The 26,711-nt window shown below is 43.0% G+C and overlaps 1 protein-coding gene across 1 annotated transcript in view; it reads left to right on the top strand.

The window, feature by feature from the left end:
- The window catches only part of OTUD7A (OTU deubiquitinase 7A), a 292,001-nt gene that overhangs the window by 183,066 nt on the left and 82,224 nt on the right, over positions 1–26,711 (top strand). The window contains 3 exon segments of the mRNA XM_040413842.1: positions 5,599–5,781; positions 6,538–6,756; positions 20,793–20,894. Of these exon segments, the coding sequence (XP_040269776.1) occupies positions 5,599–5,781; positions 6,538–6,756; positions 20,793–20,894 (504 nt within the window).

The raw sequence follows: 26,711 nt of genomic DNA, 5'->3' as shown, positions 1-26,711 counted from the left end.
CCTAGTAACTGAGCAGATTGTGAAATACTCAGACCGGCCCGTCTGGCACCAACAACCATGCCACGCTCAAAATTGCTTAAATCACCTTTTTTTCCCATTCTGACATTCAGTTTGGAGTTCAGGAGATTGTCTTAACCAGGACCACACCCCTAAATGCATTGAAGCAACTGCCATATGATTGGTTGACTAGATAATTGCATTAATGAGAAATAGAACAGGTGTTCCTAATAATTCTTTAGGTGAGTGTATATAAGTTAAATGTATAAAATACAATGGCCTCTATCAATATAGGGTTCCATTTTCCCAAAAATCTGGTTTTTAATATTGATGACCTATCCTCAGCATGTCGGATGAGTGGGGTGTCTCACCCCTGGCACCTCAGCCAATTAGTTGTTTGAGAAGGCTGTGGTGCTTCGGTGAGCGCTACCGCCTTTTCACAGCTTACCAAGCACAACGCTGTCCATTTGATAGCGGCCGTGCTTGAATGGGATTGAGCTGTGCCTAGATCACATGACCGGTGAACGTGACATCACAGGCCAAAACCCTGTGGTGTCTTTAAACAGCTGATAGGCAGGGGTGCCTGTAGTAGGACCCCTACCAATCCGGTATTGATGGCCTATTCTCTGAGGATAAAATCTCAAAAAACGCTTTAAACGTTCTGCAAAGACGTGAGGTGGACAGCCAGGCAAATATAACTGTTTCAGGTAGTTTTTCAGAATAAGGCTAGTTTCACACTAGCGGCAATGAACTCCGACAGGCTGTTTCGGCGTGCTGCCGCCGGAACTCCGGCCCGCCCCCATTATAGTCAATGGGGCCGGAGCGGTAGTCCGGGGACACGCGTGCACTAGCGGCAGCACGGATCCAATGGGCTGTTCACCCGCCGGAACAGCCTGCTGGAGTTCCTTGCCGCTAGTGTGAAAGTAACCTAAGTTAACATGTGGGTGTACATGAGGAAGACCACTTTCTCATTATATGACTTGTATCTGCCATTTTTAGCTGTTTTCTCACTGCAGTCTGTAAAGTTTTTTTCTGAGCTAGTGGGTAAAGACTGGCTGGAGTCATGTCTGCCCATACACTACACATGGAGAAACAGGAGATCCTGTTTCTTAAGGCTACTTTCACATAAGCGTTTTGGCATTCTGGTTTTGAGATATGGCAGAGGATCTGAAAATCCGGCCAAAACGGTTCGTGTAGGGCCAGTGTATTCTGAATGGGGGATATGCTTCATTCAGGATGCATCAGTATGCCTTCCGTTCTGGCAGCGTTTCATTTTCTGACCAGGCACAAAACCGCTGCAAGCTGCAATTTTGTGTCTGGTCATCAAAATGGAACAAACCGGATCCGTTACAAAAAAATAAAAAATAGTGAGTCAGTGCTGCCAGATCCTTTTTTTCCTGTTCCCAAAAAACAAACAAAAAAAAAACTGATCCGTCACCCATTGACCTACATTGTTTTTGGTGACATCATCCAAATGGAACGGATGCATTCTGATGTGTTAAATCAAATGGAACCGTTTTCGTCCGGTTTTGAGATCCTCTGCTGGCTCTCAAAACCAGAAACCAAAGCGCAGATGTGAAAGTAGCCTAACGCTGTTTCCTAACTCTGAGCAGTTTAAATGTGAAAGCAGCAGTGAAGTTCGAGACCAGATCACTTACAAACCAGCAGCAGTGTCTGTGTCTCTGCCTGTCTGCAGCAGCCCCTTCTCTCTCCTCTTCCCTATCCTGTTTCTTAGAGGTCTTCAATGTACAGTAATCTGATCCATCGGTGACAGGTACCACAATAACCAATACAAAATATACTCAATGAACCATAACCCCAAAAGGTATAAGTAAATAATAAAGTAAAGTGAAAACACCAGCAAATATATGTATCTCCAGATGAAATGGCAATAATAATAATTGTTCATGTTAGTTATTTCCAGTTATGTCACTAAGAATTATATGCTCTGTGCACCTATAGTGATGCAGTTGTGAAAACTTCATAATATACATTGCAGCGCTGATCATTAAAGGAGTATTCCCATCACAATAATTACTGTTAAATCTGTTAATGATTTGACAGTGATCATTTTTGTAAATACATTTTTATTACCCAATTCCCACCCTTTTTGAGAAAATAAGTCCCCTCTTACCCGATTGTTGTCTTTAGTCTCCCCTGGTTACGGCCACATCTCGCCTGTCGAATCCTGTGGCCGTGCTTGCGCAGAATACTGAAGATTTTCTCCCGGCCGGGGCGCGCAATGTCCTGACCGCGCACACCGCCGCACATGCGCCATGATGACTTCTTCCTGGCCAGTATAGTACAGAGCCGCGAACGCCCACGCCGGCTCTGTACTATACAGGTCAGGAATAAGTCACCATGGCGCAAGCGCGGCGGAGTGCACGTTGAGGACATTGCCCGGCCAGGAGAAAATCTTCAGTCTTCTGCGCAAGCGCGGCCCGGCCAGGAGAAGATGTCAATCATGCCCAGCCGAATCCAGGAAGTGAACGTCGCGCTCACCGCAGGAAAGTATGAAAACTACTGATGGGAATACCCCTTTAAGTTTGAAATTGCCTAATTAAAATATGCATTCTTCATAGCTACCTAAGAAGGGGGGAAAAATCTTAGGTAAACTTAATGACACCATGGTATTTGAACCGTTTTCCTGACATTGAGCCCCAAAACCCCTGGTTCCATTCAAACAGAAGAGTTAAATGGTAACATTTTTGTGTCTGCAGTCACCCCTAGGGGGAGCTTTGGAGCTTATAGCATACGGTTTATTATTGAGTTCAATGTGTAACCACATGCAGTTAGCTCAAAATCTCCCCCTAGTGCAGATGGAAGGCAGCAAGCACTGTGGGGGAGATTTATCATCTCCCTTGCTCCTAAAAAGTGGCGTTACAAAGTCTCAAAGGATGTGTTTGCGACCTTTGAGCTGCAATTATTTTAGAAAGTAGTTGCATCTCTCAGCTTTTACGCCGCCCTCGCCACTTTCCTTACAGGGGACATGCCAAGGGCAGGAAGGGGTGTAACCAGCCGCCCCAACAAATTTGTCTTAATTTATACCAGTTTTCTGGCACAAATGAAGCCAAAAATCGACGACAGCTCAGAGCTGTTGTAGATTTCTGTTTAGGTGCACGGACTGCTGGAGGATGCACCTAATTTATGACCAGGCGTGTACCTCGTCAGAACTTGGGTGCATCCTCCGACACCGCAAGGGATATGAAGACCGGCACAAAAAGCTCCGGTTTTTATTAAAACCCCTAAATGGCTCCATTCACACGTCCGCAAATGGGTCCGCATCCGTTCCGCAATTTTGTGGAACGGGTGCGGACCCATTCATTCTCTATGGGGACGGCATGGATGCGGTCCGCGGCTCCGGAAAAAAATAGAACATGTCCTATTCTTGTCCGCAATTGCGGACAAGAATAGGCATTTCTATGGGGATGCCGGCCGGGTGCCAGCAAATTGCGGATCCGCAATACACTACGGACGTGTGAATGGACCCTATCCCTTTTAAAGCTTTTAAAGTTCTGACCCTTAAAAGCATACATATATTACTTTTCTGGATACGAATTGTGCATCTATGTAATTTAAAGAAAAGTAAAATCTTTTTTTTAACGATGGAGCTTCAAATTTGAAGCCCTTTGGGGCACATTTATTAAGGCTGCTTTTTAGACGTGAGCAGGGAGAAGTCGCTGATCTGCGCCTGATATACGCCTATTATAGGCATATTTCAGTATAAATGACCCCCTTTATTCCTGAATGTTTGTAGACTAATTTTCCTGTCTAAACTAATGGAGAATGTGAACTGTAGAAAGAAATCTTGAGAAAGGAGACCTGTGACTTGCCGATATGCCATGCAGTATTTCGTGAACCACATCTTCAGCACAAGACGTGCCGATGATATCCTTTCATTGACAATGTCATCATGAAGAGACCTCTTTTTGTTTCTGATTTCATACTAGAGGCTAGGTGATGACATTTGGGCTGTTTTCATTGCTAATGACTCTCTTGCTCAGTATCCCAAAGGCACTATAAGGTTACATAATGATCATTAGAACCTTAATGCCAAGGGAAGACCATTCTAAGTACGCCAAATTTATAGACATCCTATGACACGTTTGAGGCCAATTAAAATGGCACAATTGCCGTCTGTGTTAGTATATATCATATTAATACACAAGATACCAGGTCTGCCTGCCCGTGGTTTAGCAACATAACATCATGTGTATATACGAATGCAAAATCAATCAAAAAATGATGGCCAATCCATGAAGTGATTTCCTATCTAAATATAACGAGGCATCCACTTGACATGCTCAATCCTGCCATAAAAAGCTGATGGCATACTTTTTAACCCCTTAAGGTCCATGCTCCTTTTTGTTTTTCCCTCCCCACATTCCGATAGCCATAACTTTTTACATTTTCCCTTCATATAGCCATATGACAGCTTATTTTTTGTGGAATAAGTTGGATATTTTAAGGGCACCATTTAATTTACCATGTCTTGTATTGGAAAGCAGGAAAATTCTTTGTGGGGTGAAATTGGAAAAAAAACATTCCAACAAGGTTTTTTGGATTTTCAAATTATGGCGTTCTCTGTGCGCTAAAAATGACATGACGTCCTTATTCTGCTGGTCAATGCAGCAATACCAAATTTGTATCGTTTTTTTTTTTCTACTTTTTAAAAGAATAAAGAACCTTTTAAAAAAAAAATCGGAATATTCTTTGGATCACCATTTTCTGACAGCCATAACTTTTTTTTAATATTATCACCTACGGGTTTGTTTTTTGCTGGATAAACTGTAGTATTGATACCCCCCCGCCTAACTCCACAGATGCTGCGATCATTAGTCCTCTCCCACTCCATACATTCCCTCAGCCACAATGACGTACACCTTCCTATATTGGGTTCAACCAAAATGACCATCAAGATTATCAAGTCAACTTCTGTCTATTATAATAACAAATGGTTAAATTATTCATTATAGTGCCACGTAAATGACACTTATCTCAAAAGGAAATTGTCGGGGTGTATTAATGTACTTAATTTGTGCTAGAATTTGTGGTACACTGTCAAAGCACCAAACATATACCAAGTACGTACACCAGAATTTGTACCCTTTTGCGCATTTAACAAACACGCCATTCATGAATGTTGCCAAAAATAAAAATGATGTAGGCACAAAATACAATACTATTAGTAAATTTCCCCTATTGAGGGGCATTTATTAAACTGTTTACGCCACTGTTGTGGGGGGGCTTTGTATGGACTGCCGGATTTACTATAACTTATGCCAGAAACTGCTAGTGTAGCCTTCAGTTTCTGGCACACGGAGGGCCAGAGATGCACCCAATTTATTAAAAATGCATCTACCTCTTAATTATTCAGACGCATCTCACTCCCACACAGGGGGATCAAGGCTGACGTATGGGAACATCAGTCTTGAGAATCGTCCCTCATTGTGTTTTTGTGAACAGCCCTATAAACTGTCAGCAGATAGGAAAACACTATGCAGTCCGGGTCCATTTTCATCTATTTGCATTCATTTTTGCTGTACGTTTTATTACTAACAGTGGAGTCACTAATTCTCATGGTGTAATTCTGCTTGTCAGGAAAGAACTGGGACCTAACTGCGGCGCTGAGTGACTATGAACAACTGCGACAAGTGCACACTGCAAATTTGCCTCAAGTATTTAATGAAGGGAAATACTATAAGCAGCAGGACAGAGAAATCACCCAGCATGTCAACAAGATTGAGAGACCAAACCTCCAAAGACAAGAAGACATTGCTCAAGGTAACAACTTGTTCTAGGAATAGTTTCTAGTGATGCATAGGCAGCTGTGGTTTTGACCCACACAGGTCAGCAGACTGAATATTCATCTGTAATATCCTTGTTTCTTCAGTGACTACATATCCACTATAACTGCTTCCTGTAGATATCCTAAAGACAGGAACATTTTTGGAAACGTGTATTTTTTTTTTTTCTGACAACAAAAGTAATGCTTTAGGCTATATTCAGACTAGCATTGTAGAACCACACAATTTTCTATCTGTGTGGAATCAGTATCGTCTCCGACTATTCCATTTTTTTCCCGTCCATTTTTTGGGCGTCAGTATGTGGTTCTTACATGTGCATCAAAAAACTTCCTTTCAGTGTCTCCTAGCAACCAGGCATGAAAAACACACTGCACACAGATGGTGTCCATGTCCGGTCTGTTTCTTTCACAGATCCATTGACCTGAATGGCTGAGAGTGGGACCAATGTGGCACATTCAGGGATTTTTCTCTGCACGTACCAATGGTCCATGTGGAAAATGTCCATCTGACCATTCTACACTTGGACAGCACTCTGATGGGGACATTTTTGGTGTTAGTAGACCCGAACTGGACTGTTATTACAATCCAAAATGATTTGTTTTTCCTTGATCTCCACATGTATCTTAGCCTTCCACAGAGTATGTCACTTGAGTCCTCCAGGATGCTGTACTAGCTACTCCATCTGATATAACATAAAAACTCAATTATGGACTTTTTGTTGTTGTATTTTTAGAGAAAAGACTGTCCCGAGGTATATCTCATGCCAGTTCAGCCATTGTTTCTCTGGCTCGGTTACATGTGGCCAATGAATGCAGCAGTGATCCATTTCCTCTAGAAATGCCCATCTATACATTCCAACTACCAGACCTCAGTGTGTACAGTGAAGACTTCAGAGTCTTTATTGAACGGGATTTAATCGAGCAGTCAACAATGGTGGCCTTGGAGCAAGCAGGTAAGTAGGGTGGCTTACTTTAAAGTTCAGAACCTCAATTATGAAAGACACACTGGTATCTTTTGGAATTGTGCAATAAATTGTTTCAAATTAAAGGGATCATCCCACAAAAATTATTGCTCACCTGTCCACAGGACATAACTGACCTGAGTGGTCGGACCACCTGCAATTCTGAGAATCAGGGTTCCTCAGTTCACGCTCTGAATGGAGCTGCCATGCCCTTGTCGGTCTACCACACCATTCATTTCTATGGAAATGATGGAGCACTGTAGATAGGCGATACATAATTTTTATGGGATAACCCCTCTACGGTTAAAGGAACAATTAAAGAATTTTTTTTTTTTATGCGTTACCATGACTATGCAAGCATACAGCTTTAACAGTGGCTAAAGCAAATAAGGTATGCAAACCTAATTGGTATTGCATGATTGGACAATCACAGAACTGCAAAATTGCTGTTTTTTTCCCTGCTGTTACACCCTGCCCCCCCCCCCCAAAAGAATATATAAATAAAAGCTCTACGTACCCCAAGTTCGTGTCATTGACAAATATGACCCATGTCACAAAAACAGGCTCTCATACAGCTGTGTCGGCAGAAAAATACAAAGGTTATTGGCGCTCTGAATGCAGCAATGCAAAAAGTGACCATATTCTTCCAAAATATGCTGGTCATGAAGAATGCCAAACATTTTGTTAATGAAGTTGTTAAAGGAACAAACTGGATAATATAATAATTGTATTGCTGTAACTAATATCGTTATCAGTGTTGCAGTCATATTTTTAAGAGCCATACAGTTTAGACTCAGGGAGCTCGAGTATGTTTTACTGCTGAGAATAACTATATTTTTTATTGATATGAATGTACTAAATAATCACCTTATGGCTTAGGCTCAGTTCACATCAGCAACTTTATTTCCTTTGTTCTGCTTTGCTATAGGAGAAGAGCAATGGAAATAACGAAAGCGGCATTTCCATCAAGTGATGGGAATGAGCGGTGCCCAACAGGAACCATTGACTATAATGGGATCCGTTGGGTTTCTACTGGACAACATAGCATAGCGAACGAAGCCTCAGTCAAATGTGAACAAAGTCTTATCTCATATTCTCCACCATACATCTACAGTAGCTGAGGTCAATATGTGCTAAGAGTTCTCCTAGATGGACATACATTCTGATTGTGAGAAACTTGAGTCATTCACGAAAGTGGTGGAAAGATAAGGGTAGACACATCTGTAAAGGATTTTTATAAATCTTTTTATAGGGTAAGTGAAATAATTTCATGGGGGAGATTTATCAAAATTCCATTACAGCTCCTTCGAAAAATGGAAGGTGAAATTGGATTGGTTGCTATGGGCAACTAAGCAATTTTTCCCCCCTTTTCACCATTTTTGCTAAATCCGACCCTATGTCTTTGCGGCCAGTCTGGACAGTAATTTGAGCTTGACTATCTTCTATTTTGTACGGTAGAAAAGTACTGGTTTTGTATGGTTGTTGATTAATTGGGTATGAGACCAGAATTTTACTCCACTTATGTCTCCTGTGGGAGCATAAAACTAGTATTTTTTTTTTATTTTCTTTTGTTATGGCCAGAATTCCAGGTTAATAAATTTGTTTAAGATTTCTTTATTTCCTTTTATACCATTTTATCTCATAAGTATCTTGTTGTGGGTGTGAGAAGAGTGATATGTACAGTATCTCATTACCGTTTCTTCACAGCTCTTTACGTAAGAGATTTAGCCATGTAGAAAAATGAGCCATTGTATACAGGTGAAACTCGAAAAATTATCATGCAAAAGTCCATTTATTTCAGTAATTTCAATATTCTAGGCTCAAAGTGTCACACTCTACTCAGCTAATTAATCCATACCCCCTGAGCAAAGGGTACCTGAAATTGTGACTTTGGGGTTTTCATAAGCTATAAGTCATAATCATCCAAATTATAACAAATAAAGGCTTGAAATATCTCGCTTTGCATGTAATGAGTCTTTCTCATATATTAGTTTCACCTTTTAAGTTGCATTCCAGTTTATAGACCAGGCATTCGGGGCACAATTTGAATTTCTGTTCCAGATCCCCAGGTGACCGCCACTTTCAAATGCATTCGGGGCACAATTTTAATTTCTGTTCCAGATCCCCAGGTGACTGCCACTTTCAAATGCATTCTGCATCATTCCTCAGGATGAAGTGAAAGCAGTGCTTGAACAAACACTACTACCTCTACAAACAGCTGATTGACTGTGTGGCTTGGATTTGCCGGAAGTCAGACCCCCGCTAATCTGATATTGATGACCTATCCTGATAGGTCATCAATATCTTTACAATTCACAACCCCTTTACGTTTTCCAGGTGTTCTTTTTTTCATTTTCCGGTAGTGTATATACAGTGCATGGAAAAAGTCTTCAAACACTATCACTTTTTTCACATTTCACATGTTAAGCAGTTCTGTTCAAAAAAATTTCCACATCATTCTGCACTCAATACCTCAGAATGTTTGAAATCTTTGCTCATTTATTGAAAAGGAAAAACTAAAATATTGCATTGATATTACTATTCCGACCTTTTACTTAGTATTTAGTTGAATTTTAGCAGTGATTACAGCCTCTAGTCTTCTTGGTCATGATACCGCAAGGTTTGCACACCTGGATTTGGGGACTTTCTGCCATTCTTCTCTGCAGTTCCTCACAGGCTGTGTTAGATTGGATGGTGACTGTCGATGGACAGCTGTTTTTAGGTCTCTTTAGAAATATTCGATTGGATTCAAGTTAAGTTTTCTGGCTGGGCCATTCAAGAACATTCACAATATTGTCCCTAAGCCACTGTTGTCTTGGCTGTGTGCTTAGGTTAATTGATTTTGTTGGAAGGAAAACCTTTGGGCCAGTCTGAGTTCCAGAGCACTCTGGATCTGGTTTACATTGAGTATCTCTGTACTTTGCTCCATTTAGCTTTCCATCAACTCTGACCAGTCCCCCTGTCTCAGCCACTGAAAATCACCCTCATAGCATGATGGTGCCACCACCATATTTTTTTTTACAAACTCCGGGCAAGCTTTCATGTGCCTTTTACTGAGGAGAGGCTTCTTTCTGGACACTATGCCATGAAGCCCAGATTGGCTTAGTGCCGCAGTGATGGTTGACCTTCTGGAAGTTCCTTCCATCTGCACACAAGATCTTTGGAGCTCAGCCAGTGACCATTATGTTCTTAGTCACCCCCTTACCAAGGTACTTCTTCCCCAATTACTTAGTTTGATTAGGTGACCAGCTCTCGGAGGAGTCCTGGTTGTTCCAGTCTACTTCCTTTTAAGAATTATGGAGGCCACTGTGCTCTTGGTAACTTTCATTACAGTACAGATTTTTTGTACCGTTCTCCAGATCTTTGCCTCCATACAACCCTGTCTTGGAGTTCTACAGGCAGTTCCTTTCACCCCAGGGCTTGGTTTTTGTTCTGATGTGCATTGTCAGCTGTATAAAGCCTTGTAGAGTCAGAATGTGTCTTTCCAAAGCATGTCCAATCAACTGAATTTACCACAGTTGGACTCTAGTCAAGGTGTAGAAACATCTCAAAGATGATCAAGAGAAATTAGAGGCCCACAGATATAAATTTCAAATGTCATAGCAAAAGGTCTGAATACTTATGTCTGTATGAAAAAATTCTTTTTTTCTTTGTAATACATTTGCAAAAATTTCAAACATTCACTTTGTCAAATGATAGAGCAGACAGAGTACTTACTGGCTACAGTTTCTATGAAAGGAGGACTACGATTAGCTACATGTGGTATACAGCGAGTTAGAGGTTGTATTCAGTTAGCAGTCTACTGCTTGTTTCTGGAACTTATGGGGCAGAGGAGGGAAGATCAGGAATAATGGTGCTTATTAACAGCATCTGGGGTGGACCAGACCTGTCCCATCCTCCATGTGTGCCTCACTAAAGTATAATGGTGACAGTCCCCCTCTTCCCTCCATTCCCTGACATTAGGTCTCACCAATCCTAGGCAACCTAAGAGTATTAAATTACTTGAACTGTCGGCGTGACTTGGTAGACCTGGAGACTTGGTGTAGTTGCACCAATTGCCTTGTATTTAAACCACCTCTGTTATATCGGTGCTCCATGACCGCCACCTTCCTGCTATAGGAAGTGGGCATGAGTGGTGCATCACTCACCTGGGGTACTTAATGCACCTTTCCCTATGGGAGGGTGGCTGAGCAATTGGTAGCCTAGTTTACTTGTTCTCTGCAATAGTGTGCTATATTTTGACCCTTACTACCTGCGCTGACCTCGGATGTGTTTTTTTGGACTTTAACAAACTATGCCTGTTACTGACTTCAAGTACAGCTGGACACCTGTTGTCTCTGACCCCTGTGGGTCAGCTATCAGCCTCACTGGGACTGCTCCAGGAGGTAGCAGCCTGGTGGCTCCCCTCCCTTGTACAGGGGTTAAAGGGAAATTTTTGAACAATGAACTTGATGTTTATTTATTATAGAAAAGGGAAGATTATGTTTCACCCTCATGATGTTAGTGTTCGAGCTTTCACTGGCAGTGCCCATTGGTGTCATTGAAAATTTTAATTCTTCATGCCAACCTAAGAGGCACAGAACCCTTTGAGAAATAGAATAAAATGGACATTTCTCATACGAATCAGCTATGACGTATAATAGTAATCTTCAATTGTACAGGTGGGACAGTGGCAAGGTTATTCGGTTACGGTAGTATCGCATGTACGGGCTGTTGGTAAAGTAACAATAATTCCTTGTACTGTAGCTTTAGCTTCACATGGTAAAGGTTCACAGTGACCTCCCCCTCTGCTATGGTTTAGTTTTAGATTTTGTAGTTCAAGGATTTATCCTAATGAATAGGAATAGACAGACATCTTTGGGAACATTTTCTATATTTACACAAAACTGTAAAAAAAATATATCATTCAGTAGAATATAATATGCAAGTCTTTAATGGCTAACCCTTTCATACTATCGTACCACTGTAAGTAAATCTGGACCCCCTGGCTACATACGGAGAGGTCAGAGGAGTTTATTCATGAAATGACCTTTATTACTGGTTCATCTGGGAATTAATGAACTAGTTCTACTAAATAACCTCCAGATGTAGTCCTACAGGGCTGCTATAAAAATGGCCCGAGCGAAAAGTCGGGTACACACAATACAATGTCATTAGAAAGCCAAATAAACCGTGCTCAAGGCATACTTTATATTCAAAGTGAACATGCAATGTGTAAACAGGCCATAATGTGAATGGCCACCTTTTAACATGGTCATTTCTAGGTAAAAAAAATAAATAAATTGTGTGCTTATTAATTTCTTAATATATTTTTAGAATCATCTGAGCTCCTTTTTGTCACATAGTTGATAATTTACTGTGATTCTGGTTGTGTGTAGCCCCAATCAGGACACTTTTGAGCTACTTGGCTCCCCCTAGTGGCTCCTTCGGGCTATGATGCTAGTTGAATGCACCATAGGTTAGCATACTGGAGGGCACATCCCTTGATGAATTCTGTTCAGAGGAACTGTGTTGGGAGCAAATAATTCTAGGGGGTGCCCTTGTCAGGATGGGTAGGTAACTAGACCATATTGTATAATAGGGACTTTTGAGCACAATACGTTAGATCCCCAACCTGTGATATTTGGACACATCCAGGACTGCGTCCTGGCATCTCGAAGGGAAAGCCATATTTCATGGTATTTATATACTACATGTACCTCCTGACCTATCAGAGCCTAACCTGGTGACCGAACACTGGTACATGTATATTCAGACAGACCAAAGCATACATGTCTTTGAATGTACTCCATCAGCCCTGTTTTTTATTTATCAGATAGTATTTATTGATATTTTATGAAAAGTGGTGAAATACAAAACAAAAACCTCCCCCCCTTCCCATAGGACTGCAGCCAAAAGAAGGTCCATAATGGAGTCACCGGTGATGTATTACCAATAAAGTTCAGGGTTTGTAGATTATCGCTGTGTGATTCATCTTCTAGTTCATCAGTATTTCTTCTGTGCCACAGACATTCATACTTATCTTACATTCGTACCCCCATTACATGAGCAATGCCCAATCTATACTGCTAGTCACCCTAGGGTCCTCTGCTCTATGCTACACCAAACATGACTAGATTATGACATTGTAATGCTGCAACCATGAGGACCATATTTTCTCAAATTTCTTGATATTACCTCTTTTTTTTATATACAAATCTCTCCAATTGTGTTAAGGTATGAACTTTCTCTACTAATTCTTTTACTTTTGGGGGATTTGGAGCAATCCAATAATATGCTATTAATTTCCTCGCTTGATACAGTATACGTAAAATATCTATTCTTCTCTCTGAAGTTACAGGCAATGTTCCAACATATCCCAATACACATATCAAGGCTGACATATCTATTTTTATGCAAAACACATTATTTATAAGGTCAAGAACATCTGCCCAGTATCGTCTCAGTCGTGGACAGTTCCATATAAGATCAATTAGGTCAGCGTTAGGTGTCCAACATCTCGGGCAACTATCATCCTCCCGATAACCCATTTTCTTCATTACTATAGGAGTTCTGTATACTCTATGGACTAGGTACAACTGAGAGACCCTATGGGCCTCACTTACTGCCACTACAGGGAAGTCCTCTAACACTTTGTTCCACTGTTAGGCCAGGAACCTCTGGTTGGCACTTGTCATGCAATGGCAGTGTTTTTTGTTTTTTTTTTGTATTGAGCCTCCGTAAGACTCCAATAGTGAAGTGAAATTACTCCGTTAGTATCCCCATGTGAAGTAATAAGATCTATAATAAGATTTTTGCAGCAGGTGCTATCACCCCTTGCTGCTCCTGTGTCTTTATGGCATGTCTTATCTGTAGGTAAACATAGAAAAGGGACTTGGGCAGTTCAAATTCTTGTTGTAACTGGGTATATTCCTTAAAGGGAACCTGTCACCTGTATTTTGTGTATAGAGCTGAGGACATGGGCTGCTAGATGGCCGCTAGCACATCTGCAATACCCAGTCCCCATAGATCTGTGTGCTTTTATTGTGTAAAAAAAAAAAAAAAATTTGATACATATGCAAATTACCTGAGATGAGTCCTGGGACAGGACTCATCTTAGGTTAATTTCCATATGTATCAAATCATTTTTTTTTACACAATAAAAGCACACAGATCTATGGGGACTGGGTATTGCGGATGTGCTAGCGGCCATCTAGCAACCCATGTCCTTAGCTCTATACACAAAATCCATGTGGCAGGTTGCCTTTAAGGGAACCGTTGTCAAATAGTTGACACACGGCAGAGTCCATGTCTTTCCCAGATTTGACCACTTGACAATTTATCTAATTCCCCATATATGTGATTGGGCCATATCAGAGTAAACTTTGTATACCCAGAAATGCCAGCTAGTTTTCTAGCTTTCCACCATACTTCATGTATTGTGCGTAACAGTCGGTGTTGATCCCCTTTCCTATAGAAGATTCCATCTTCCAGGGCTGCCATTAGGCATTTTCTATTAAGGAGGTGCTGTACAATCCTCCCAGCTGTGTTAGTCCTATCCTCATCTCCCCAGCCCCTAACATACTGCAGTTGGGCCGCCAAGTAATATATCCATGGGTCCGGGACATTAAGTCCACCTTGGGTTTTTGGTCTGCACAGTGTAGTGAGCTTTATACGTTGTACTCCCCTCTTCCAGATAAGATCTCTAAAGATCGCAATAACTGTGTAGAAAATTTTTAATGGTATCTAATTTGGGGCGTTATGTAATACATATAGAAGCTGGGGCATGAGAATCATCTTAAGTAAGTTAGTGCGCCCAATTATAGTGAGAATTAGACAGGTCCAGGCCTAGACTTTCCATCTAAATTTATCTAGCAGCGGTACCAAATTCAAATTTTCAAACTCCTGGTTGTTGGCTGATACCTGGATGCCCAAATATTTAAAGGATGTAACTACTTGTAGGCCTGCTGTAAGATTAGCAGCAATCCTTCCATTTTTAGACAGTGGCATCAACACTGACTTTGTCCAATTAATGACCAAGCCAGATAACCCACCGAAGCTATTTATGATGGACATGGCCTCTTGAAGAGAGAATTCCACTCGTCTATGAATAGCAACAGGTCATCTGCATATAGAGCAACCTTTTCAGATAGAGACCCATATTGAAAACCTTGTATTGCAACCGCCTTTCTGAGGGGCTCCACTGCCATAGCAAACAACAAGGATGACAGGGGACATCCTTGTCTAGTCCCTCTGTGTAAAATAAATGAATCTGAAAGTCTGCCGTTCACTCGAATTCTGGCTGTGGGATAAGCATACAGTAACCGTATCCACTTAATGAACTCGGGCCCAAACCCCATCGTCTTGAGCACCATCACCAGTTATCGCCATTCCACGCTGTCGAATGCTTTGGCCGCGTCAAGAGACGCGAGCGCCGCATTTAAGGTGTGGACCTGGCCAGCCTGAATATTCAAGTATAATTTCCTGATATTCACCGCTGTTGACATGTTAGGCATAAACCCAGCCTGGTCAGTATGGACTAGTGATATAATCACTGAGTTCAAACGGTTTGCCATTACTTTCGCTAAGATCTTTACGTCCACCTGTAGCAAAGAAATAGGCCTGTAGGATTCTGCCTCCAGGACATCCTTGCACAGTTTCGGAATTCCTACTATGATCGCTTCCTTAATGGAAGTGGGCAGTCTGCCCTGGTTTGGGGCTTCCTTATAGACGTCTAACAGTTGGGGCAATAATATTGAGGCATAGGTTTTCTAAATTTCCACTGGAAATCCATCTCTCCCCAGGGCTTAATTATTGGACATATCTCCCACTGCCGCTTCCATTTCCTTTACAGTGATAGGGGCACCTAATAGAGCTCTCTGTTCTATAGTGAGAGTAGGAAGTTTTAACGGGTTAAGAAACTCTTTAATCTCTACCTCAGAAGCACATGTTTTAGATTCATACAAAGATGAGTAAAACGAATGCATAATCTTTCATATCTGTTCTGGCGTGTTACAGATTTCCCCCTCCGAGTTGCATAAAGCAGCTATACAGTTGCAAGAAAAAGTATGTGAACCCTTTGGAATGATATGGATTTCTGCACAAATTGGTCATAAAATGTGATCTGATCTTCATCTAAGTCACAACAATAGACAATCACAGTCTGCTTAAACTAATAACACACAAAGAATTAAATGTTACCATGTTTTTATTGAACACACCATGTAAACATTCACAGTGCAGGTGGAAAAAGTATGTGAAACCTTGGATTTAATAACTGGTTGAACCTCCTTTGGCAGCAGTAACTTCAACCAAACGTTTCCTGTAGTTGCAGATCATTCTTGACCATTCCTCTTTACAGAACTGTTTCAGTTCAGCAATATTCTTGGGATGTCTGGTGTGAATTGCTTTCTTGAGGTCATGCCACAGCATCTCAATCGGGTTGAGGTCAGGACTCTGACTGGGCCACTCCAGAAGGCGTATTTTCTTCTGTTTAAGCCATTCTGTTGTTGATTTACTTCTATGCTTTGGGTCTAATAGAATCTTTCGTACTGTGGCTCTAGTTTCATTTTATTTCCTGTTAACTTCTGCTATTAGTATCTCCCTTAAAAAAGCGTTTATGGAGTCCCATACTACCAATCGGGAGGCAGTGGGTAAATTATATTCAAAGAACTCCTTCAGCTGCTCCACTATACCATCCACATCAGCAAGCACAGTTAGCCAATGTGGGTTGAACCTCCAGATCTTATCCCCTGTGACAACTCAGGGTCACTTAGCTCTCCAGGATCACCGTCTTCTCCGCTTAGACGGTTGGCACAATTCAAGAAGTCACTCCAACACTGCAGATTTAGGTGCAAACTGGCCACAGCCAGCTTTATTATCACTTTTACAGCAGACCAAAACAAAAAGCATAAACCTAAATCCTCGGCTGTCTGGCCACTGACTATACAGTAGTTCTCCCTCTCTATCGGGATCTGGGTATACCACCCAGCTCCCCAAAACACAGCAGTGCTTACCCCACACAGGGTTAGAGGGTCCCGGCTCCCACAGGCCTTGGCGCAGCCTGCTCCTTCCCCAGACAGGGAGCACTGATTGAGGAGCTCAGCCCGCATTTACCTGAGCTCCTCAGCTGGCTGCTAATTAACTTCATTACCAGCCTAGCTGCTGCAGACAGTGGGAAAAACCTATTTTCCCAGCCTTTCCTGTTCTCACCCAGGCTCCTCTGGGTGAGATACACCATTTCAATGGCATATGGCCCTCTGGCAGCTCCACTGCCACACATCTCTGAACAGTGGGGGCAATATATTAGCTGTAGCCAGTACTGGGGAATGATCAGATATTCTCCGGGGAAGATATTTTATCTCTTTAATGGGATCTATTCTAGATAACGATCCATAGGTACTGGAGTAACAGGAGTAGTGTTTCTCCTGTGGATTCCTCAATCTCCAACAATCTAACAAGGAGGCTTCGTTCAGTAGCCTCCCAAACGGGGTGACCTCTCCAGCTATAAATTGTATAGACCTACCCATCTTATCCATGGCTGGGCATATCACATTATTGAAATCACCGGTAGGTCAGTGATAAGAGATCACTTTCCTGATTACCAGCGGTGAATATGGTGGAGGGATGTAGACCCCAGTTATAGTACAGGGGGTTGTAAAGAGCCAACCGTATAGACAAACGTATCGCCCTTCATCATCTAACTGTTTCGATACACATTCAAATGCTATATTTCTATGAATAAGAATGCTCACTCCTCTCACATATGTGGCATGGAAACATTACCCCTCCCACTGGGAATTGAGTAAATGGGTCTGATCCAGCATTAGATGAGTTTCAAGGGCTGGTAGTGTTTCATACTATCTATAATAGCTCACCTTTTAATGGTATCTTTAACCCCTCTATCATTCCCGTAGTATTATTGATGCATCCATATCCCTTCTCATGGACAATGACACGTCCGTAGCACGTGTATGGCTTACTCTGGGAATCACAGTGTGGCTCCACAAGACACCTATTCCCATAGCTGCAGATCCCGAGGTATCAACCCCAAACTTTCCCACAACAGTGCCCCTACTAAGGCAGTAAACCGTTCAAAGTTAAGAGTGCTGGCTTCCCCAACAGGCCCCCGCAAAAACACCTATGCCTAGGACTACAGGATTAAATAACACCTGCTGACGAGACCAGCGATATCTGGTTAGCTAACCTACCAGAGAGAGAGGTGGCGTTCACAGAACACTGAATTAACACTGAACAGTAACTATATATTCTTTAATATCAAGGCCATTTGTGTCCTAGCTTCCCACACCTCCCCCGATTGGGATTTACACAGTACCATTTTGTGACATATAATATCCCCGCAGTAATCTCTTAGTATTCTAACATCCTGAGTATATTAAGACTATTATAACAGACATTCTACGCATTATTAAATTCCTGCACAGGCACACTCGCAGACATTCTCACTCATCTGGTATGTCTATGTTGCTTATGGTTGAGTATAGTAACTATATCTCATTCTTCTTAATATCTTTCCTCACCCAGCTGCCGCTCATGTCGATCCAGCCATCTCAACGCTTCTCTTGAATCCTCAAAAAAAAAAAAAATGGTATTTCCTATGGAGACCACTCTCAATTTCTGCTGGGTATAGCATGGAATAAGGGATTTTGGGCGCCCCCTTGCGTCGCTTTATATCAAGGAATCTTGCTCTTCTTTTCTGCACCTCCAGGGAATAATCAGGGAAGAGTGACACCTTGTGGCCATTGATGGAAAGCTCAGGTAGCTCTCTAGCTTTTCTGAGGATAATGTCCCGATCTCTATAATGAAGTGTTTTTTATGAGCACAGGTCTTCGTGGTGCACCCGGTGGTAGCGGGCGAGTAGGGACCCTGTGGGCACGTTCAATCACAAATAATGGGGTTAAGGTCTCCACGCCTATATGTTCTTTCACCCAAGCCTCAAAAAATTCTGTGGGATTTGCCCCCTCCACTATCTCAGGCACTCCTACCAGCCTGACATTGTTCCGGCGTAGCTGATTTTCAAGATCATCTTGCTTGGCCACTATTGAGTCCAATCTTCTTGCATGTTCTATAAACATCTCTTTTAAGAGGTGGTATGGTGTCCTCCACATCTCCCATGTGGTCTTCCAGGGCAGTTGTACGCTCAGCCAGCCTTTTCAGGTCATGTCTAACTATTGTGATGTCTTCCTTTATAGCACCCACTTGTACCGTGAGTGCATTCAGCGACTTGCCACATTTGGCTATAGCCTTTATAACATCTTTTAAAGTTGGCTCTTCTGAGTCTGACTCTCAGGCCTCAGGCTCAATTTCTGCGCCATATGGTTGTAGTGCCTCATATCTATTGGGGCTGCATATGCTATTTGCTCCGGCCCCTGCTCCTTCACCTTCTGATTCCAGGCAATTATCCTATAGTGGCTGCGACCGTTTTTCACGGGTCCCTTTTGTGCGAGTTGTTGTGGCTGAGCGGGCATATTTTCCAAGCCTGGCCGCAGCATCTCGCTAGATTTCCACTGCGCTGTCCAGGAGTAGCTGATCTGGCGCCATCTTGGTTATCTCTGTCCGCTCCTCTCCCCCTCCCTTCCCTTGGTCATGGGGGAGAGATGACTATATTGCAAGACACCGGAGTAGTCCTAGTGATGGCAGGAGCATGGTGAGTGCCTTCATAGCGGGATTATTCAGGTTTCTCAGGATAAACTGCCGGGGTCGCGCAGGAGCTCCACAGACACACGGCTGCTCGCTCACATGCCTACGCAGTTCTCCTCTGTACTGCACCTGCGCCCATGTTGTCTCCTGGCCAATCTCCAGCTATCACTGCATCCATGACAAAAGCACAGCTCATTGCTGAAGATGATAGGTCTCCATTACAGCCTCCATTGCTGTTTTATGCACCAAGATAGTCTTTCAGAGCGGTGGCGTGAGGTTAATGGAGCACCTGTAGCAGGACGTCCGATTTTCTGAACCACCGGGATATGCAATGTTGAAGAGTGCTGACGTCTTGACCTAGGCACATAGCTATCTTCTGGAGTGATAAACCAAGGTCTCTCAGTTTGTGAGAAGTGGCAATAACTGACACTTAGACAAACAGGAGGCATCGCATAATCATCCCACGGGACTTGATGTGAATTTTGAGACTTCTCATATCCCACAGATTGGAGCTAGGTGCTTGAACATCTGATCATCTGCATTTGCAACACCATCTTTCTCAATTTGCATAACGTTACAGCTTGTCCTTCTTGGTGTTGCATTTTCAGTGTTGAGGAATGTACATATAGATGATCTTTGTCACTTTAATCCTGCCTGTGATGATAACTGTATGACTACTGAGAAGTGATCTGTACAGACCAAGAATTGGTGCTTATTATTAGGCTTTTTATGTGGCCAATCTTAAAATTGCAGGATTTTTTTTAAACTATAGACAGTGACCTGGAAAATAAAAAATAAAAGATAAAAACTTTATTTAACCAATAGGCCATTTTTCGATGACCCATTCCCTTTAAAAAAAAATGTAATAAAAATAATATAAATTACACAGTAATTTAGGTGTATCCCCAAAGAGATGGATAAATAAATCACTGCCCTTTTTTTGTATCCCCAAAGAGGACTGAAAATAACTCCCACATAAAACAAGGCCCCTTACAGCCACATCAATTAAAAAAATATATATATTGTGACTGCTGAAATGCTGAGAGGCAAAATGAACAAAATGCCCAAATCAGCCTGGTCATCAAGGGGTTCTGGTCCATTTACAGTATGTTTAAAGATTACAACATCTGGTTAAAAGCAGAAGATGGAAGTTTATATTGTTAGAAGTTCAAGTTTGCAACTTCAAATGCAAATTCAAAATATTAATGCAGTTCAGTAGGAAAAAGTATAATTATGTATGGATAATAAATTTTCATCAACAATAAACTGTCTCATATAAATGGGAGTTTTTATGTCTTACACTAAAAAATGTGTACCTATGTATACACGTGTATCTGTATATACTGCATTATGGCTGTCTTATGATTCTCTTTACTGTATTCCCTTAGGGAGACTGAACTGGTGGTCTACAACCTGCTCAAGCTGCAAACGTCTCCTGCCATTAGCTACAACGGGTGATGGTAACTGTCTTCTACATGCGGCCTCTTTGGGTAAGATCCAATTTATAAATGCTTCTCTTCAGCAGGACGTCACTTATTTACTGAAGTCAAACTGACGCTCATACTTCAATGGTTGGTAAAACAGGACATGATTTACTAGGGCTTGTTCACATCTGTGTTGGATGCTTCGTTCAGGGCCTCCATTGCAGATTCCGTCATGCGAAACGGATGCAGGAATTTTTTGTCCCATAAAAACGAAAATGCAGAACGGACTGCATTATACTCACTAGTCTGTCCAGCTCTGTTTATCTCGGTTATGTGCGGCATTTCCTTTATTTCATTTCCTTTATTTTCATAGTCCTGCTCCTCTAACAGAGCAGAACAACAACAATATATAGCAGTGGTGCGAACTCACCCTTACTTATATTTATACATTACAGTGCAATGTTGTATACAGATGTTGTGTCCGTACTTATTGGCTCAAGATATCCCGAGATGAGTGGTACAAGATGACCAGCTTTGGAAAAAAAACTTCTATGTTACTCTATTGGGCATTGTGAGTAACGCAAAAGTTTTCATTTTTCATAGCTGGTCATCGTGCCACTCATTTCACGACATCTCAGGCTGAGAGGAAATGTGAAGAAGAATGGATCTATATAATGAACACATTCTCAGGATTCTTCCATCTTTTACTCCAGTAAGCCTTTCTGTTTTCTTACATTTGATGACTGCTCACTGTATGATGTAATTTCAGTTTCTATACAGAATGAAAGAATACCGCTAAACTGTCTTTGTCTTTACAGTAATATTATCGTATATACAGCTACCAATGGCAAATTTGAGGATTTTAAAGAACATCTGTCAGCATGATCAACCCTATTAAATCAGGCATACTGCACCAAGACAGAATACCATGACTTGACATGGCTCAAGAAGACAGATCCAGATGTGATATCTGGCCCTGTCAATCTAGGGGAAAGAAGAATGGCCATAACTACAGGTTGTTAAACTGGTGCTTTAAGGGCTTTGGACAGTCCCTCTGTGCTCCAAGAAGGTGATCTGCATATAATAATAATAAAATTTATTTATATAGTGCCACCATATTCTGCAGCACTTTACAAGTTCATAGGGTTCATATACAAAACAAAAATAACTGGATAATATGCAACTGAAACACTAGGAGTCAGGGCCCTGCTCGCAAGAGCTTACAATCTATGAGGAATTGGGGGTGACACATAAGGTAGTTGATTTTGATGAGTAGGATTTGAGCCATTATTGAACTGACAGAAGTGGTGCCAGCCGATCTGCTTCGGGTTTGGGACTACTAGAGTTTAGGCCAAAGGAGTTGGTGGGAGAAGGTTTAGTCTGGGAAAAATCATTTTAGGTAGCTTGATAGGCCTGCCTGAAAAGATGTGCTTTTAAGGCATGTTTGAAGGTGGAGAAGTTGTGAATTGACCTAGTATTCTGGGGCAGAGTATTCCAGAGGGTAGGTGCAGCTCGAGAAAAGTCTTGAAGATGGGAGTGAGAGGTACGAATTATGGAGGTTATTAATCTTAGGCCGCTAACAGAACGGAGAGCACGAGTAGGGTGGTATATGGAGATGAGGGAGGAGATGTATGGAGGTGCAGCACTGTGGAGAGCTTTGTGGGTGAGGGTGAGAAGTTTGAACTGTATTCTGTGGTGGATGGGCAACCAGTGAAGTGACTGGCACAGACTAGTGGCATCAGTGTAGCGGTTGGATAGATGAGCCTGGCTGCAGCATTTAGAACAGACTGAAGGGCAGACTGTAGTGAGAGGGAGACCGATTAGTAATGCATTGCAGTAGTCAAGACGAGAATGGATCAAGGCAACAACGAGTTTTTGCTGTTTCCACTGTAAGAATAGGGCGTATTCTGGCGATATTCTTGAAGTGCATACGACAAGAGCGTGTAAGTGATTGAATATGGGGAACAAAGGAAAGATCAGAGTCAAATGTGGCCCCAAGACAGCGGGCATGTTGCACAGGAGTTATGATAATGCTGCAGACCGAAATTGAAATATCAAGTTTAGGTGAGTTAGTAGATGGGGGAAAGACGAGAAGTTCAGTTTTTGAGAGGTTCAGTTTTAGATACAGAGAGGACATGATGTTAGATACAGCTGCCAGACAATTACTGGTGTTTTGGAGTAAAGCAGGGATGATGTCAGGGTAATGAAGTGTATAGTTGGGTGTTGTCAGCATAGAGATGGTATCGAAAGCCAAATCCACTTCTAGTCTGTCCGATGGGGGCTGTATAGAGGGAGAAGAGTAGAGGACCTAGTACTGAGCCCTGAGGAACTCCCAACATCAAGAGGAAGAGGAGAAGAAGAAGAGCCAGCGAATGATACACTACAGTAGCGGCCAGAGAGATAGGAAGAGAACCAAGAGAGGGCAGTGTCCCTAAGGCCAATTTAGTGGAGCATGGTGAGGAGGAGTTTATGGTCTACGGTATCAAACGCTTCATAGAGATCCAACAGAATCAGTAGCGAATAGTCACCATTTCTTTTTGCTGTTAGGAGATCGTTAGACACTTTAGTAAGGGCAGTTTCTGTAGAGTGAAGAGGGCGGAAGGCAGATTGTAATGGGTCAAGAAGAGAGTTTGCAGAGAGATAGGTTATTAAGCGAGACGTTCAAGGAGTTTAGAGATGATGGGGAGGTTAGAAACAGGTCGGTAGTTTGCAGCAGAGGTCGGGTCAAGAGATGGTTTCTTTAGTAGTGGGGTTATAACCAGAAGAGAGAGAGAGGTTAAAAATTGTAGTTAGGTGAGTGATGACAGCTGGGGAAATTATTTGGGGACTGGGAAATTATTTCCTGCCGGATACTGCCAATCTTGTCGTTTTGGGTTATTCGAGAGTGAGGAGATGAGAGAGGTAAAGTACGTTTTGCACATCTGGAGCAGCGCTGTAGAAAACGTGTTTCAGGTGTGTGCCAGGGTTGTCGTGTTCTGTGTTGAGAGGGTCGGATTGATATTGGAGCAACTTCATCTAGGGTGGTTTTGAGGGTCTAGTTGTAATGATTGGCAGCCAAGTCTGGACAGGGGAGGGAAGTGATTGGGGTAAGAGCTAGTTGTAGGGTGTTAATAAGTTGCTGGCAGTTAATGGTGTGTAGGTTTCTGTAAATGTGAAAAGTAGGATTGTCATGAGAAAAGTGAGAGGTCTTTATGGTAAATGAAAGAAGATTGTGGTCAGAAAGTGGGAAGGATTAGTTACTAAAGTTACTAAAGCATATTAATTAAAATTGACTATTCTCAGGAACGAGGCAACATAAAGGCACAAATAAGGTATTGTTTTACTCATTTTGATCAACCCTACCAGTCATTATGCTTGACTTAATGAGGTTGATCATGCTGACAGATGCTTTTTAAGCCCTGCTCCAGAAGTATACACTTCAGTGTGGGTTTTGATAAGCCCTACCATTTTCTATTTTTTTTTTTGGTTTGGCCAGGCCAGTTTTGCCTGGCTGATTCACTCCTGATTCATCTTGACAAAGGTCAGTCTTTCCACATTTTGGGTGGACAGCCGAGTTTTTCTTGGGGTAACTATGCCCCCCGCCGCACTAAACACCCGCTCTGATGCCACACTACTGGCCGGGCAGGACAGCTTTTCCAGGGCAAACTCGGTCAGTTGCTGCCACAAATCCAGTTTGGCTGCCCAGTAGTCCAGCGGATCTTCAATGTGGGGTGGCAGGGTGCTGTCAAAGTATGCCACCACCTGCTGGTTCAGGTTCTGCTCCAGGTCTAGCTGCTGCTGGTGAGTAATTTCTTCACTAGGTGGGTGAAGAAAGCTGCTCATCAGCGACTCTAGACTCAAGCTGCTGCTAATGGAGCTGGTACTGCTCTCATACCTGCGAGAGGATGGACGATGGCACAGATAGGCAGCGGCCAACTGACTACAGAGGATGTCTCTATAGTAGTTCAGTTTGTCCTCCCTCTCAGCGGGTGTAAAAAAAAAAAAGCGAGGGTCCAACAAGGTGGAGCGAGGGTCCAACAAGGTGGAGAGCCAGAAGTCATCCCTCTGCCAAATGGTGACCATTCAGCTGTCAGTACCCAAGCAAGTGACCATGCAGCGGGCCATTTGCGCAAGTGACACGGAGGGACTCCCTGCCTCCATCTCCACTACATACTGCCACGCCGTGTCACGATGTGCCTGGGTCATCTGCCTAGTCTTTCTCATCTCCCTCTTGCTCCTCCGGCTGTTCCTGCTCCTCCTTTCCTGTCACCTGTGTAGAAAAACCACCCATTTTGCTACACATTGCTTGTCCTCCAATGTCCTCCTCCTCCAGTTTAGCCCCCACAGGGCTCATGTGGCCGTGAGATGTAGGTGCCACGTCTCCAGTCCCCTGACCAGCCAGATGTACCAGCATCTATTCCAGGATATGAAGCAGTGGAATGACGTTGTTCATCCCATAGTCCTGGCGACTGACCAATAACGTGGCATCCTCAAAGGGCCTGAGCAAACGAGGGGTGTCACGCATGAGCTGCCACCGGCTGACATCGAAGTTACACAGGGGAGTACTCATGTCCGCTTGGATCATCAAGAAATCGTTTATGGCCTCTCTCTGTTCATATAGTCGGTCCAACATATTGAGGGTGGAATTCTAACGGGTGAAAACTACGCATATCAGCCTATGTTGGGCGACGCCGTTCTGCCACTGCAGCTCAAGGAGGGTGTGCTTGGTGTACGAGTGGCTGAAGTGCATGCACTGTTTCATGGCCATTTTTAGGATGTCTTGCAGATGGGTGGACGACTTCAGTAGCCGCTTGACAACCAGATTGAACATGTTCTCCATGCAGGGCGCATGGCTCAGCCCTCCTTGACGCAGCGCCGACACCATGTTCTTCCCGTTGTCGGTCACCATGGTCCGATTTTAAGTTGTCGCGGAGAAGGCTAGGATTCGCTTTCTTGATGAAGGACATGGAGCAGTTCCTCCCCTGTGTGACTCTGTTCGCCCAGGCAAACAAGGTGTAGAACAGCGCGAGACTGCCGTGCCCTGGACGTATGGTATGCTGGAAGAGCACTATGAATTGTCCATGCAGTGGAGGCTGAGGACACGGTGGATGAGGAGGCAGAGGTGGACATTGTTGCAGCCAACGGCATGAGAATGTGGAGACGGAAGCGGCGTCATCTGGCCAAGTTGCTGGTGTGGCTGGGCAGAAACCACATTCACCCAGTGGGCTGTTAATGACATGTATTGTCCCTGACTGTAGTTACAGCTCTACACGTCAGTGTTGCCGTGCACTTTGGCAGACAATGACAGGCTCAAGGACTGGCCCACCTTCTGTTCTACATATTTGTGCAGGGCTGGTACTGCCTTTTTGGCAAAGAAATGACAGCTTATGACTCTCCACCTCAGCTCGACACAAGGAATCATTTCTTTGAAAGGTGTAGCGTCCACCACTTGGAAAGGGAGGGACTGCAGTACCAGCAGCTTGGCCAGGAGCACGTTCAGCTTCTGCACCATAGGATTACCACACGCATATTGCTGTCTCTTGACAATCGCTTTGGTGGCGAAATGAGTGACAAGGAGTAGGAGGACGAAGAGCAGAAGCTTCAGGACCAGTAGATGATGGGAAGGACAGACAGCTCCCTGCGGCTGAGCTGGTGGATCCTTGACTGCCTGAAATCGTCTGCGTGCCACAGGGTGATGCAGCGGTTGCTTCGGCAGGCTTGACCACCACATCAGAACCACTGTTCTCCCACGCGACTTTATGGTGACGCTGCATATGTTGATGCAGGGCCGTGGTGCCAGCATTGGCACCCTGGCCACGCTTCACCTTCTGCTCACAGATTCGGGAAATGGCCATGTTCATCGGCTTAACAAAAAACTGCCACACCGCTGAGTAGATAATTTTA

The sequence above is a fragment of the Bufo bufo genome, chromosome 1 (assembly GCF_905171765.1).
Source record: "Bufo bufo chromosome 1, aBufBuf1.1, whole genome shotgun sequence".
Classification (NCBI taxonomy): Eukaryota; Metazoa; Chordata; class Amphibia; order Anura; family Bufonidae; genus Bufo; species Bufo bufo.
This window is presented reverse-complemented; position numbering and strand designations above follow the sequence as displayed.